Genomic DNA, 15793 nt, shown 5'->3' with positions numbered 1-15793 from the left:
TTTTCTGAAGGCCAGATGCCTGGACATCTGAGTACAAAAGTGAGATGGTGTCTCAGGGTTCATGGTCTGCTGAGAGAAAATGTGATCCACGAAGGCACATGTGTCCACTGTCTTCAGGGGGGACCCCACCTTTGCTTACTTTAGGTGACATTCTAACCAACCAGAGTCTACTATTAGCCAGAGGAGGGAAACTCCCCTCCCTGCCACTTTGTATCTGTAATCCAAGTCAGCTCTGTGTGACTGGGATAGGAGATAAAAAATATATTTAGCAACTTGAATAACATCTAAGTAAGGAACCCCACCTGCCAGCGTCTGGCAGGGTGCAAAGACTATAGTCAAGGGCTGTCTGGATTTACATTGTAGGGTTTGTATTCAGGATGTGGATCTCAGTGCTTAAGAATTCACTGTCAGCCGAAACTAAGAATTTAAATGCTTAGTCAGAGCAAATTATTTTCCAATTAAAAGAAAGGAATCAATTCCTTTGACCATTTCAAGTTAATTAGAGGTCCTTTCTGACTTCATAGAATTGAAACGGCTTTCAATCAAGAAAAAAAAAACTGCAGAGATAGACAAAGGCCCTGATTAGAATGGTACATTTGGGGGCACTGGGATAAGAAGTGATACCACACATCTTTTAGAAAACCAAACACTTGTTTTAGGAAGGCAGTGGTAAGTGCCCAGACGCTGGGAGTCATGGACCTGGAATCTAATTCTGTCTCTGCTGAGCTCAAACACTGTGACCTTGGGCAAGTCATGTTACTTCCAAAACAGTCTCTTAATTTATGAAATGGGAATAATACTGTACAGAGTTAAGGATTAAATGTTAAAGCTTCTAGCCTGGACCATCCCTAACAAAGGCTTAACAAAGGATGGTAAGAATCAATCATCATGATCATGCTGCAGTAGTATCAACATGTCCACTCTGTCACTGTAACCTAACATATACACCTAGAGATTCAGACTAGGGGACTCTCAGCCAGGATGTAGCCAGTGTGACTTCACATAGTTTTAGCAATAGTCTAAGACGACACGTGGCTTAAACATATACTGCGGGCCTCCTCTCCTTTAATCCACCATGGTGGGAGAGGCTGCAGCACCCTCCTCCAGCCCACCTGCTGTGCAGTCTATGTGCCTGCTGGAACCAGGGTAGCCCTTTCCTTGGGGCTCCTTCTTGCTTTGCTCTGGGGCAGAGGATGCCTGAAGGAATGGGGTGTGAAGATGGGGGTGCCATGCCAACTTCTACAGATGCCTTCAAACCCCAGGCCTAGTGGGGTGGGGAGGGTACAGACCAGAAGTGGTGACTCTGAACTTGCCTGCCTTTGTGGGTTTAAGCCAGAGTCTTAATGTTGTCTGAAGACAGTTTTTTGTCTGTGAATATTTATAACAGTGTGAAAACTCCCGGACAGCTGGTAATGCATTTTGAAGTGTGCTAACAACACTGTATCAAACAGCCCTCTATTGATCACATCCTACTTTTTTGTGGCCACGCATTTCATACACGGTGGTTATACATTTTGAATAAGAACTTCAAGTACCTTTTGCTTCAAGCGGTTTTTCACCTCTTTTATTCCCATTTTTGCATGATCTTTTGCCTGCATGAAAAATTAATTTAAGTTAAGATTCCCTTTCTGTTTCCAGCAGGGACTACGCTTGATTTCAGTCCGTCGTGAATCACCTTCTCTGATTACTAGAAAAAGGAAGGAAAAATGGGATCATCAAGTCGAAAACATAATGGCTATGAAAACAAATACAACAGTAAAAGGTTAAAAAAAAAACACCTTAAAGGGGCTGCAGAGATTTTATTTTTTGCATTTTGATGGCACAGATCCCCCCCCCCCCGCCCCGCCCTTTCCCAAGCCCTTCTTCTGTTCTGTATATTTATCTCCGCAGCCTGGTGACAGCTACCAGTAAGAGTAGAAGAATAGTAGCTTTACTGGCTGCAAGATTCAGAATACCCATTACATTTCACCAGGGCAGGGACTAAGGACCAGTTTTCTGCTCAGGCTGAATGGCCAAAACAGAAACATTGCTGCATTTCTTTGGTGTCATTTCCTAAATCTCATTTTGGTGGACACCCTGGGTTTTATTTTATATCATTTTAGACCTGTTTGTTGTGTTGGAAGCCACTTAGCCTGTCTCAAGAACTATAATTTATGCCAGACTATAATTTATGCTGGCATGGTGGCGCATGCCTGTAATCCCAGCACTGGGGAGGCTGAGGCAGGAGGATCACCAGGAGTTTGAGGCCAGCCTGGGCTACATAGTGAATTCAGGACTAGCCTGAACTATAAAGGGAGACCCTGCCTCAAAAACCCCCCAAAACCCCAAACAAACAAACAAACAAACAAAGGCAAGAACTATAATTTAAGCACAGAGTGGACTAACATAATTAAAAATGAAAAGAAAACAAAATCATCCTACTTCAGTGGCTCAGGGTCAAATTAGCAAGTAAGAGAAATCACAAGAAAAAAATACTTGAGGCTTGTAAAAAGATGGAGCACCAGGCACTGACAGGTTCTCCTACTGTCACTCTGCTGGGGGCACGAGTCTCACAAATAACGCATTTCCTACAGGGGAGCGATGAGAGAGATGAATTTGGGACAGAAATTAGGGGGTATTCCCACAACAGCATTCTTCAGTAGCCTGCAAAGGAGCTGCTTTACTTTAACATCATAACAGGGACACACACAAGAACGGCTTGTCAGGACACATTTAGGCCATGTCTCCAGATCTCCAGACTGAATGCATGGACTAGCCTAATGTTTAGCTGCTCAGTCTACATTTGAAAAACTAAAACAGTGGCCTCCCATGTCTTTACTGCAGTAACTGTGAGCAACAACACCTTAAATTAAAAATGTCACTGACCTGGTCATAAAATATCAATGCCAACTAAGTTGAAAAACAGTGCAGCAGCCCCCGGGTCACCTATGCAATAGAGGATCAGGTGTATTTAAGAGACTGGTTGTGCTGCGGAATCGATCTGTTTGGATCCTGAGACCAAGACCAGTACTTACGAACTTGTAGACAGTCTTCATGGCCGGATTGGCCTTCGTTTTTACAGTATTCAGAATTGCTCCACTTCCTTTCTATAATAAAAAATGTCAATCAGCAATGCAAGCTGAACATAGAGAAGGCCAACACCAACAAAGACCTTTTCACGTTAATCAAGTCAGGCAACAGTTCAAGGGTATGGGGGCTGAGCAGAAAAGCAGGCCTAGATGATTACCAGTGCATGGCAGTCATAGTTGGGATAGTAGCAGAACTGCTTGGGGTAGGGGTAGGAGTAGGGGGCGTGTGCGTGCACATGTGTGTATGTGTGTGTGTGCTTGTGCGTGTGTGTGTCTGGTATATGTAGTGTGGAGATGAGGAGTGTGAAAATTAGCTGAGGGGAGACTCTAGGCTCAGTGCTCTGCACAGCACCTGTCACCATCCCAGGCTGTCTGAGGTAAGGGTTTTCCCATAGTCACTGGTGGCTTTGCGAGAATTTCTAGTTACCATGGACAATGTTTAGGTGAGTTTCATAACCATTGACTGTAGCTGAAACCAAGCTGGGGCAGAAAATGGGGTCCTGATCAACCAGGACTATCTGGAAACACACTACCCTCACCTGGGCAACTTCCTTTCCTCACCTGGGTTTTCTGTGTTGTTTTTAAAACCTCTCTTGTAGGCTGCCTTCTTTAATATCTAAATCTTGAGAATAGGAAAGAATGAGTGGCCATCAATGTCTACCACAGCTGTAGCAGAAATCCTCCACACAAACGTCTTGCTGATTCTTTAGGAAGTGGGGGAGAAAGGTGCAGAGGAAGATTTTCCACTACCCAAGAGAGACAGTGCAGGTGGCTGAAGGCCACCTTTCCAGAGCTGTCTCCAAGCCTGTTCTTCAGTCTCATCCTTGTGGGTGTGTGGTAAGGGCTCGTATGTTATGCTCTAAGGCCTGGAGTCAAGGTAGGCCTGGAGTCAAGGTAGGCCTGGAGTCAAAGTAGGCCTGATTTCTTCCCTGGAAGACTTCTGGCCTGGGGGCAGGGCTCACCAGGGTAAACAATACCAGATCAGGTGGTGTGACTGCGCACAGGGATCACGAGTCACGAGTCACAGGAGGTAAAGGAAGATCTCACAGCAAGCGACATTTGACCTGATCCATGAAGGATGAGTAGAAGTAGATGTGAGGGACAGGAGGATAAGATATTCTTGGGACAAGAAATACATAAAAAAAAGGTGAAAAGGAAGGTGAAAAGCCATGGTATATTCTGGGAGTACCAAGTGGCTATAGTACAGTGCACAATATATCATGGGAGAAACAGAAGTGAGGCTGGCAGGCCAGATGGGGACAGATCATGAAGAGCCCAGCATGCCCAGCTAATAGGTCTACACTCTGGAGGGTTTTAATCAAATGCATTACATAATCAGATTTGTGGTGGCTTGAAAAGTCAATCCAATGGATTCAAGTGGAGAGAGACTAGCACCGTTGGGTATGTAACTGCATAAAAGGCAGCAGTGCAATTATTGGCTTTAACTTTTAGCATGGTTTTTGGTAACTGTTTGCATTAGAAATTTTGAGCTTTAATTAAAAAACATTACAATTTGACCTAGAAAGCATTCTGCATCGTAGGACAATAGGAAAATTTCACCCACTCATATATTCCACACTGCCTTCCAAAATTACTCGTATCCTAGTTAAATGGTCCTTTGGAGTCCTGAAACTCCCTTTATCAATCAATCAACAAGTCCTTATTGCTTGTCTCTGATTTGCCAAGTGCTGTGTTTGGCCATAGGAGAAGAATAAAGGAAGTCTTTCATCAAGGAATTGCTTACTCTCGGCCAACTGTAGCCAATTCCAAGGGACCTTCCTTGGCAGCAGTGCACTTGGCCCCAAAGCAGCACAGAACACTTATCGTATTATGCTGGAGTTGCCTACTTATGTGCTTGCCTCCCCAACAAGATGGGGAGCTCCCCTGGAGCAGGGCCTGTGTGCTGCTCTGTGCTGTATCCCCAGTACCAAGCTAGTGCCCAGCACACAGCAGGCCTTCAGCACATACTCAATTGTAAGCTAACAGGAAAGTAAGCAAGACTTTGAATTCTTTAAAGTCTCTGGAAGCCCAAGACTGGCTCCTGACCCAAGAAACTGTTCACACCAACTGTGAGATGGAAAAATCTCTCAGGGATGTGTTCCCCATGTTCCCAGGAGCCTTTGCTGTGAAAGATACTATAGAGCAGCAAAAGGGACACACTTTTGTTTTTCTCATGATGATGTCAAGTGCACTGGCCCTAGAAGGAGACTTCCAGAAATGTTCTAGGACAACATTCTGTTCACTAGCCTTGCCTGGCTTCTTGGAGAAGAGGATGCCTGTCTTGCTCCCCTTTTCTCCCTATACCCAGACAGGCTGTGGACCATCCCATCCTTCTAGTCTCTGCCTGGGAGGAGATCAGCCTGGCTTTAAGACAAAAGGATCTTCAGCTGAGAGAATGGAGAACTCCAGGCCTCATAGCAGCTTTGTGGGTGGTTGGGGAGCAGAGGGCAGCCAAGAAGCCAAGGAGGAGGCCAGGTGTCTCTGAACAGGGTGCACTTACCCGGACTGTGGAGAGCCACTGATGGTACAGTTTATCACTGCCTGGGGGAAAGAGAAGTCAGAGAAGTGTGATTTAAAGAGTTCTTTAAATTGCTTTCAGCAGGCAGGACTGGGAAAATTTGGTCAGGAGAATGGCCTGGAGGCTCCCATGGCCCACTCCCTGGAGGAGGCAGAAGTGAATCATAGCCACAGTTTTCTTTCCAGGTTGTCTGCATCAGTGCCCTGACTACAAACCCTCCAGGCCTCCAAGCTGCCAACTTGACTCCCCAGCATCCCACCTCCCCTCCCCAGCCTCTTCTCTGCTGCCTGACCCTCTGCCTCTGTCCTGGGCTTCCATTCTGCACGGGCTTCTGCTCTGGCTATGAGGTACTATCTGCAGTTCCCAAACCAGTATTCTCTTAGCCCCAGACTTTTGCAAGCTGGTTCCCTTGCCTGAGCCCCCATCCCTTACTCTCTCTGCCTAGGAAACTCAATAGACATCTGAAATGTCATTTTCTCTGGACACTTCTCTCCTCTGAAAATCCCTGAGCACAGGCAACACCACTTAGGAGCCCACTGTGAGCCTTGTTAGGGCAGGAACCACTGCGACTGAGAGTTCCAGTGGACTCATCCTACTGCACACACACTCACTCTCCAGGGCACCCAACTAGTGACAGGGAAGGAAGAAGGAGGTGCTGTTGGCTCATTTCATCTAATACAGGTTAAAGGGTCTCATCACCAGAAAGCTTTTTTAGAAGCCCCAAACTTGGTTTAATAAAGCCTATCTTCTGCTCAGAATTCACACTCCATGGCTGGAATCTGACTCAAGCCCTGTTCCTTTGGAAATTTCTCATAGCATGCAGGGAACATCATGAAAGCCTGATTCCAATGCATAAAAACCTGCTCCTATTTTTCCTATACTATTTTTTTTTTTTGGTACCAGGGATCAAACTCAGGACTTTGCGCTTATAAGCCAGGTGGCGGTACCACTGAGCTAAATCCCCGGCCCGTGCTCAGGAAATTCTTGTCAATTACTGTGTACAGACTCCATACTGGTCTTACTGTTTTTTTTTTTTCCGGTACCAGGGATTGAACCCAGGACCTTGCACTTGCTGGCCAGGCATGGTGCCACTGAGCCACATCACTATCCCTCATACTGGTCTTACTAATTGAGTGTGTTCTCCATGCAGCATGGAGTGGCAGAGCCTGTAATATGAATAAGTGGAGGTTACGCCTGGCTCTGTGAGTTGTATACTGCTGGTCAGATTACCAGAATGGTCCAGGTTGGACATGCACAGCACTAAGAGGGACTAGAAACATGAGTGTTGTCATTTTGCATCCAAAGTCTGAACCTATGAGCATCAGCATTGGTGTCAAAGACTGTACCTACAAGTATTGTTATCTTCTCTGTCAAAGATGGAGCTATGGGATGTGGAATTCAGGAGGCACAACTGACAAGGGACACCTTCTCTGGGCCTCAGATGCTGCCTCTGATAAACCCCTCCTGTTCTAAAGAGACTGGGTAGGCAGCAATGACGTCCACAGTCTAAAGAAACATTTGCTGTGCCAAGAAGGGTCCTGGGTGATTGCACAAAACTTTCCTCCCTGCTTTGATTTCATCTCAGGAGGAGTCCTGTGAGGCAGGCAGTGCCACTCTCAGGGCATAAACAGGAGAACTTCAGCTAAAACAGAATTAGTGACCTGACCCAGGTCTCACGGCTGGCAAAGAGGAAGGGTTCCAATTTGAATCCAGATCCCTAATTCAGTATCTTGTGTGACTCTGTCTATGCAGGAAAAGCAACCAGCCCCAGGACAGAGGATATCATAGAGGCCAATGTACATCTTATCAAAAATGGAGAGGAATTCCCCAACCATTTCAGGCTAATGTTGAAATCAGAATCTTCCTAACCCCTGATGAAGGAGAAAATGAGTCCTTGCTGCTCCATGTCAGCCATACCCTAGTCTGTAGCAGCCCACAGCCCAGAAGGGAAAAGAGGGGCTTCTCACCAGCATATTCGCCCATGTTGATCTCCTCTTCAAAAACATCGCTGAAACCTTCACCAGAATTGAGAAGGTCTAGTCGCCCATCAATAAACTAGAGAGAGAGCAAAAGCACAACATCTTGTCCATAGAACAGGGAAAACCATCCAGCTTGGCATCTTGGTGTATGCCCTAAGAATAGCCATGCTTTCCAGGACAGGAAAGCACCTCTGAAACTGAGTTTTCTAAAAATCAAAATCTAAAAACACCACAGCACATTTGCAAGGGGCCTATCTGGTGGCTGACCACCCTCCTCTGAGTTCTTTAGCTAAGGTTCCCTCCCCGCCTGCAGCCTCAGGGCATAGGGTGGATACAGCTGCAGAAATCCCTGCAGGGGACCCGATATGGAACAGTGAGGGAGGCTGGGCACCTGCTTGAAAAGCTGTAGCTGTGTGGCATTTTGCAGGAACTGCCTCATGGCTCCGGAGCGATAGTGGGACACGAAGGCTTCCTCGCAGAAGGTGATGGGTTCCTCCTGGAAAACGGAGAAGAGACAGCAGGATCAGAGGCAGGGAGGGAGAGCCACTGGTACTTAACATCCTTTCAGCAAAACTTCCACACCTGCTAATTTACTAATTCTAATAATGAAGCCACTGGCATCATCAGAATCATTCTAATCTATGGCTGAAGAAGCCATTTCAGGGAGGAAGTCAAACCCCAAAGTCACAGAGAGTGTAAGGAGGGAGAGCAAGCAACCAAGTCAGATTCCCAAGTCCTCATTCTTCCCCTTTCCTATCAGTGACAGCCATACCCTGACAGTAAGGTAGAGGCATGCCTTCCAGTGTGACAATTTCCAAACTTTTCTTTTTTACTTTTAAGGATAGATCCCTGGGTTCACACAGAACTTCATGCAGAAGGACCCCTGCTACACAGGCAGAACTGAGATCCTCTGATGGGAGCTGGGGGCAGCAAGTGGGAGGCTGGGCTTCCCTTGCTTGGTGGCCTTCTCCTCAGCCCCCACCCCCAGTCACCTCTGACCTTCCATGGGTGTCAGCCATGGAACACAGTTTGTAACCCATTTACCCAGTGATCTTAACCTCTACCGAATTATAATTTAAAAACAATTATGATTAAAAATAAAATTTTCCATCTAGCCAATTTTGTGTGTAAGCTCTCTGATAAGGAAGTCTGCTTTCACCAACTACATTTTGCAAGTCAAGAAGACGATACTCTATGCTTTAAAAATTCCCAGCCTTGTATAGTCAACACCTCAATCTTTCTTTGAACACATTTGGAGTGCTTATCTATGCACACAAGTCTTTAATTTCGGTGGTGTATTCTCAACTCTGAAAGATCAGACTTTTATATCTTCAGCTGAATTAAGGGTACCCTCACCCTCTTCACAGACTTGGTGGCAAACACAGAGATGTTTGAAGTTCCACTTTTATCCAGTTTTAATGAGTTACGTGAGTGTTAAATTTACTGTCTAGCTTTTGCAAGTTCCAAGAGTTCCTCCTGTTTCAATCTAGCCAATATTAGCTTGCAACTGGGAAGACTTATTGCACAGGCTGCAAGGATGACCCAAGAATATGTGGGTGGGGGAAAATTTAGTTTCATACAGTTCTTCCCTATTTAATTTTACAAAGCATCTGAGACAACAAAGAAAAACTCAGGCCTGAGAAATACAGAAATATATAAAATGTATTTATCTGGGAATCTAGATATATTGATCCTACATAGTTTCTAAAATGTAGTTATAGCATTAGCTCTGAGCTTCCAAGCTGCAGAAGCAAAAAGGAAAACAATAGAAACTTTGTATTGTGTATGAGAGGAGAAAAAAAAATGCCAGTTCCCAGGGAGGAAGAGCTGTTCATGACATTTAGTACAATGGCATGGGTTGCTATCTTGTCACTGAACAGCGGAGGGACCAGCTACTGAAAACCAAGAGGAGTCTAGCTAGAACTCCATTTGTGAGGCCTGGAAGATCTGCTTCTCACCTTTGGGACCACGGCAGAGCAATTAATTCTCTCTGCAGGTGATCTCATCCATGCCACAGCATCACTCATATACTGGCAACTTCTGATACATACTGTCAGCTCAGATACCTTCTGCCTAGACTGTCCTTCTGCTAACTCAAGCCTGTGTGTGGCAGTCATTCATCCCTGCTCAGACAGTCTTCCCCAGTGTCCCCTGCTGAACTCATCCCTATACTCTCCAGGGACAGTACTGAACCCAGCCTCCAATTAGAAACTCAAGGATGTTAGTTAAGAACTAAAGAATGAGCATGACCCTGGTTCCTGCTGCAGGAGCCCTGTAGTCCTGGTGTGGTGGACACACTGCTTGGCCTGATAGTAACAAGGTCTTGGAATGCGATACCAGGTGAGTAACACTTGTGTCCAGTGGGTTTAGAGCTGCTCAGAGGAAATGCTCATTGGAGTTGCTAGCATTCACCCTTGGAGCTTTGGCCCAGCATTGCCAGGAAGATGTCTGCAGAGGGACTGATAAATTCAAGAGTCTGGAGCCAGGGTACCCTGAGGCAGGACTTAGCCACAGGAGAACAGGAAGAATCTCATCTTTGGGGACACAGGAACAGTTTGGACCTGCTATCTACTTACTACAGGTGACATCCCCCTGGACCAGGTGTCTATGCCATAAAAATGGACAAAAGGACATGGACATGGATGGGAAACCTTCAGGGGAATGTGACAAAGGGGAGTTTTTCTGAAAAAAGCTTAAGCAGTAACACTAACTGTGTTACTTAGACATGGAAACAAATATTATCATGCAGTGTGGAATCACTGGGGGCAGTGGGCAAAATGCCCACAGGAGTCAAAACAAAAGGTGAAGCATTTTGGGCTAGCAGGTCAGACAATATGACAGGAAGTGGACATTTTTTAGCTGAGCTTGGAAGGGTGAATGTGAGTTAGGCAGTTGGCTCAAGCCAATTCTTCCCTTCTAAGACAATGACAACAATTGCCGTGTACTTCATCTTGTCACAGGTTCTGGGGGAGGTGCTGTGATACACACTTCACAATTCTTTCACCAGTCTGAAATTTTACAATGGAATATTTTTCAGCTCAAAAAGGAAAGGAAGAAATTATACTCCAAGTTTACAGAAGAATAACTGAGGTAACTTGGGTGACTTGCCCAAGGAGGTACAACTTGGGGATGGCAGGGACAGGGTTCAGTCCCTGTGGCCTCCAAAGCCCAGGTGTTGCCGCCAAGCCTGTGGCCTACTGTAGATATGGCTTTACTCTGAAGCCTTGGTTCTAACTGTGGGACCTCTGGCATCTGCTACAGAGCAGGAGTGTTCTCTTTAACAATGCAGCCCTTCGGGTTACCTGGGACCCTCAGCACCAGTCCTCCAGAGACTAATTGCTCCCTGAAGAAAGCAGGGTGCTGTGAAGGTTGTTTCTGCCACAGGTCCAAGGCAGGGACACAGAGCGCCCTTTATCCAGCTCCATCCTGCAGTTGGCACCCCACACTACTCTCCAGTGAAGAGAAGCAAAGCAAGGTGCCTCCTTAATTCCCTCCTTGTGAAGTGCTGATTTAGTCTTCTTACTACACCGGTTAAACCTTTTATCTTCTTAGGTGACTCTCTAGGTGCCAGGGCTATTGGCTGATGGCAATATTAATTCTGGGAAGTCAGGCCGTGAGCATTTGCACTTAGGTGGCATTAGTAGTTTTCCATCTATGACCCGAAGGACAGTAAAACACAGCTGCTCAACCCTATCATTACAAAAAGACAAGTTTTACTGTGGATTATCTTCTTGACATATGGAATCAATCAAAAAGTCCATCACTAATGAGTTGAATCTTTGTTAACAGGTGAAGCTGGTGATTCCAAAGGTTTCTGAGAATTCCAGAAATAAATGACTTTTTTATCCCCAGCACTGTGAGTACTAGTGTAAAAATATAACCTCCTACCAACTTCAGCAACTTTCCTTGTCCTGCTGATCTATACTTAAAAGTAGTAAACTCTTATTTTTTTCTTTACAAATTTAATTTTTATCAAAATTTTATGTGCACCTTTACTATGAGATTCTAAGAAAAAAAGTCTCCTCTTTATAGACCTTGCTTAAAATCTAAAAAACATTAATTTAGGAAGATCCATCCATACTTTCAAACATTTTAACAGTAGCTCCTATGTGCCAGGTTCTGTGTAAGGGAAATAAAAAGATAAATAGAATAGACAAATAGAATACAGCCCTTCCAAATAATAGTAACTGGATGCAGGATGGGGGATGGAATGGATGACAGTACAGATGATCCAAGAATGTCAGGAAGTTACGTCCATGGCAGCATTATTCAAAATAGCCAAAAGATGAAAGCAACCCCATGGTGTAGCTACAGATGAATTGATACACAAAATGTGGTATTTACACACAATGGAGTATTCTCAGCCTTAAAAGGGAAGGAAGGAATCTGATGCATGCCACAATATAAATGAATCTTGAAGATATTATGCTAAGTGAAATAAGCCAGTCAAAAGAGAAAAATTCGGTGAGATTCTATGTGTCAAATTAAGAGAGACAAAAAGTAGAGTGGTGGCTGCCAGGGGTCTTGGGGAGAGGGGATGGGGAGTTGGTTGGCGGGAACAGAGTTTCAGATTTGCAAGATGAAACAGTTGTGGGGATGGAAGGAGGTGATGATTCTATAACAGAGTGAATGTACTTAATGCTACTGAGTTGTCTATTTTAAAATGGCTAGAATGGTAAATTTTATGCATACTTTACAATGAAAAACTTTAAAAACTTTTACAATCTTAATTTAATCTTAAAAATGATAGAACATTTTATAATTATGGAATCTGGATACTTGGGGATTCCCTGACTTTGTGTAAGTCTGAAAAATTCCAAATAAAGGTTAAAAAGGAAAGCCCCTGTTACCAAAGAATCTTGTCTGGTTCAGGGAATAAACAGTTACAGGTCTAGGTTTGGTTCTGGTACAGGCACCTTCATAAAAACTTAAAACTCTGTTTTGATTGGATCACTTTATTTTTTTTTGTTTGTTTTTTTGGTACCAGGGATTGAACTCTGGACCTTGTGCTTGCAAGGCAGGTGGTGGCACCACTGAGCTAAATCCCTGGCCCCATACTGGATCCCTTTAAGGCAACTCAAAGTGGTGGAGAGAGAATGTGTCTTGGGGTCAAAAGACCTGAAATGAGCTAGCTATGTGATTGGAGGTGACTTGTCTTTCTTCATCTGTGATAATCATACAATGCTGGTTCTACCTCTCAGGGTCACATTCTCTTGAGGGCAGAGATTGGATATACCATGGGTGGCAATGTGATATGCAGGGTCCACAGCAAAATGAATAAACAGGAAAAAAATGACACTAAAGTATAAAAGCACACACGAAAATCTAAAACTTTTTTTTTTTTTTTACGATCTCTTTCTAGGCCTATTATAAGGTATTTTCATTTACTATTTTATGTCATTCTAAGTGATGAAAAAATTACTTTTTCTTTCTTTTGAGATGTTAGGGATTGAACTCAGCACTTTGTTCATGATAGGCATGTGCTCTACTTACTGAGCTACATCCCCAGCCCAAAATTTAAAATTATTAGCATTAATTCTGTTATCCAAATTTACATTAGGCAATGCCACTTTTAAATGTCAACTCAGATGAAGTGTCATATATCATAACTGGTACATGTATTTGTATTTTGTTCTTACCAGACAATGGAGATACTGAATAAAATTCTTTTTATTTCTTGGTATATGTACACTCTATCTAACTCTCTACCTACAGTTTACTCATGAGAAACAAAGATTGCTCTGGATCTTCCTTTCCCAAGTAACATGCACAAGAAGTATGGCAGTTTCCTTTGTCACTCATTTCCAAGAACACTACTGTCTTCCTGCTGTTCTCTTTCTAACCAAAATATGGTCTCTTTGGGCCATCAGTGCCCCACTTACTGCTTTATAGATTGTGATATGTTTACCTAGTGAGTGCTTTCACTCTTGCTGATCTCCCACACACCATGGGTCCCTGCACTTCTGTGCCAGGGGGCACTGTGATGCTTGAGGTTGGGCTGGCCAGGTTCTCGGGAAGACATGCATCGTGCCTATCTCCTTTCTCACATCCGTGCTCCACTATCTCATGGGATTTCATCCACAAAGTCAAAGGCAAGTGTTAAGAATTTTAAGATGGTGAAAGCAGAGCATTAAACCAAGCACAAGCCCTGTATGACTACGCAAGTTGCAGGCTGGTGAGGCCAGTGTGGGGTTCCTTTCTTCTCATCTCTTCTGGTTTAACTACTCAGTAGGTAGCTCAGAGGATGACTGCCACTTTGGCTCATAGGGCAGAAGAGCTAGAGGCCACACTGTGGGTCCATGCAAGTGGGGTTTTTAACCCCCTGAGCATGACACTCCAGGTTCTCTGTGGTCTTCCGCAGCTGCCTTTCTGTGCTTATGACACCCCATCCACCTCATCCACACACTGTCTCCTCCAGAGATTCTGGGCTGTCCTTTATACTCCAGCCATGTGCCCATACCTGTGGCTTCCTTCTTGTTACCTCCGTGGGATGACCTTATTTGATGCCCCAGATGAAGAAGGCCCCAGTCTGTCCCTGTATCTCCACACAAACACCACCTGTACTGGGCATGGTGTCCCTAGAGCACTGAAATTTCCCAGAAGGCAGGCTCTGATCTAGTGCCACTCCAGGAGATGCACACAGCTGGACTCTGGTTCCAGCTCTGCTCCTTGTTGCCCCTGCTACCACCTTTGTCAAGTGACTACCCCTGTCAGATATCATCCCTGTCATCTTTAAGGCAGGAGAACTATATGCCTCATGGGACTGCTGGGGATCATGCAGGGAAGAACATGATGGTGCAGGTCAATAGTTCTCAACCTTGGCCATGCTTCAGAATCACCAGGGTGCTTTAAAAATCCTCAGTGCCAAGGCTGCAGTTTTAAAAACAGTCATTTTTAAAAAACTTAAAAATAAAGAGATATGGGGCCAGGGATTTAGCTCAGTGGTTCCGCCACCTGTCTTGGAAGCTCAAGGTCCTGAGTTCGATCCCCAGTACCAAAAAAAAAAAAAAAGAGAGAGAGCGAGAATAAAGAAAGCCAGGGAATCTGGTCTCATCTATCAGTAGCAGTCCCATCTAAGTTGTGTTTTGTTTAAATGCTCCCAAATCCCTGGACTATGGCCTCAGCTCTGCTCCCAGGAAGGGAGAGGGCTGTGCTGGTCTGACAGTGTCTCCTCACGTGTCAGCTGGGGTGGCTGCCAAGAAACAGGCTTCGTTCCTACTGAGCACAGAAAAGGCTTAGTGTGCTGTCTGGTCTAGAGTCCAAACCCTTATTTACTGGAACATAGGGAGGAAGGGAAGGAGAGAGGACCAACAGGATTCCATTGCAATGACTGCAGGTTAGCCAGAGGAGGATCAGGTTAAGGAGAAGGGAACCAACATCAGCTAGGCACTTGCTCTGCCCATGACAGCGTGTCTTGTCCTCACTGAATTGCCAGAACTCTAAGACCTTCACGTACCATTCCCATCTCTCAGATGAGGAAAGGATGCCCAGAGTGGGGAAGCGTTTGGCCCAAGGTCCCAGAGTTCACGGGTCTAATGAATCCCAAGTCCAAGCACACTCTTCCCCAATGTAAGACACGACAAGGCACACACTGGGACAACCAGGTAGACTTGGGAAGGAAGATCACTGCACAGCCACAGTCAAATGACCCTGGCTGGGCTGGGCCAAGTCACACTTGGGGTGACAAGACCAAGACAGTTTTCTGAAGCATTTGTGCAGCAGCCAAGGCACGCCAGGGATATATTCCCAGCCTGGGCCCTTGTCACTATAACAAGCCCTAAACAAAGAATCAATGTCTCATTGTGAAGCTGGCTCACTGTTCGGAAGATTTAAGTTAGGGGAAATGTGGGTGTCCGACAAGAGCTACTTGGATGATTTGCAGGGGCAGAGACGGCAGGGCTGACAGTATTTGCCCATTCTGGCCACAGCTCCAGTATCGACAGAAGCCCCCACACACTCTCACTAGATTATAGTAAAGACATTCAAATCACAGGCGCGTCAGCCCACGCCTCAGCTCCTCTGTGCCAGCAGCCCTTCCTTCTGCATTAACCGAGACAAACAGGGAGAAGTCAGGAAATTCTGATTAGCGCAGGGACGCAGATGAGCGAGGAGGCCTGTGGAAGCCAAGGAGACACAATGAAGTTGGTCTTCATGCATACTAGCTCAAGATTTTCCTCCCCTAAGAAATGCAGATGGGAATCAGCTCTTAGAGGAAAGCAGGTGCAGTG

At 45.2% G+C, this 15793-nt stretch overlaps 1 protein-coding gene across 15 annotated transcripts in view; it reads right to left on the bottom strand.

Annotated features, from left to right (window-relative positions):
* Positions 1-15793, bottom strand: part of Dennd1a (DENN domain containing 1A) — a 518837-nt gene that overhangs the window by 59238 nt on the left and 443806 nt on the right. For all 15 annotated transcript variants that reach the window (XM_087182787.1, XM_087182786.1, XM_013073588.3 and 12 more), the window contains 5 exons: positions 7957-8061; positions 7554-7641; positions 5569-5609; positions 3015-3086; positions 1536-1592 (listed from right to left, as the gene is read on the bottom strand). In XM_087182787.1, coding sequence (XP_087038913.1) covers positions 1536-1592; positions 3015-3086; positions 5569-5609; positions 7554-7641; positions 7957-8061 — 363 coding nt within the window. The remainder of the gene's footprint in view (positions 1-1535; positions 1593-3014; positions 3087-5568; positions 5610-7553; positions 7642-7956; positions 8062-15793) is intronic.

This window comes from Heterocephalus glaber, unplaced genomic scaffold (assembly GCF_053883595.1).
Source record: "Heterocephalus glaber isolate CG9 unplaced genomic scaffold, H.glaber_assembly_v1.0 deba00001479, whole genome shotgun sequence".
NCBI classification, from domain to species: Eukaryota; Metazoa; Chordata; class Mammalia; order Rodentia; family Bathyergidae; genus Heterocephalus; species Heterocephalus glaber.
This window is presented reverse-complemented; position numbering and strand designations above follow the sequence as displayed.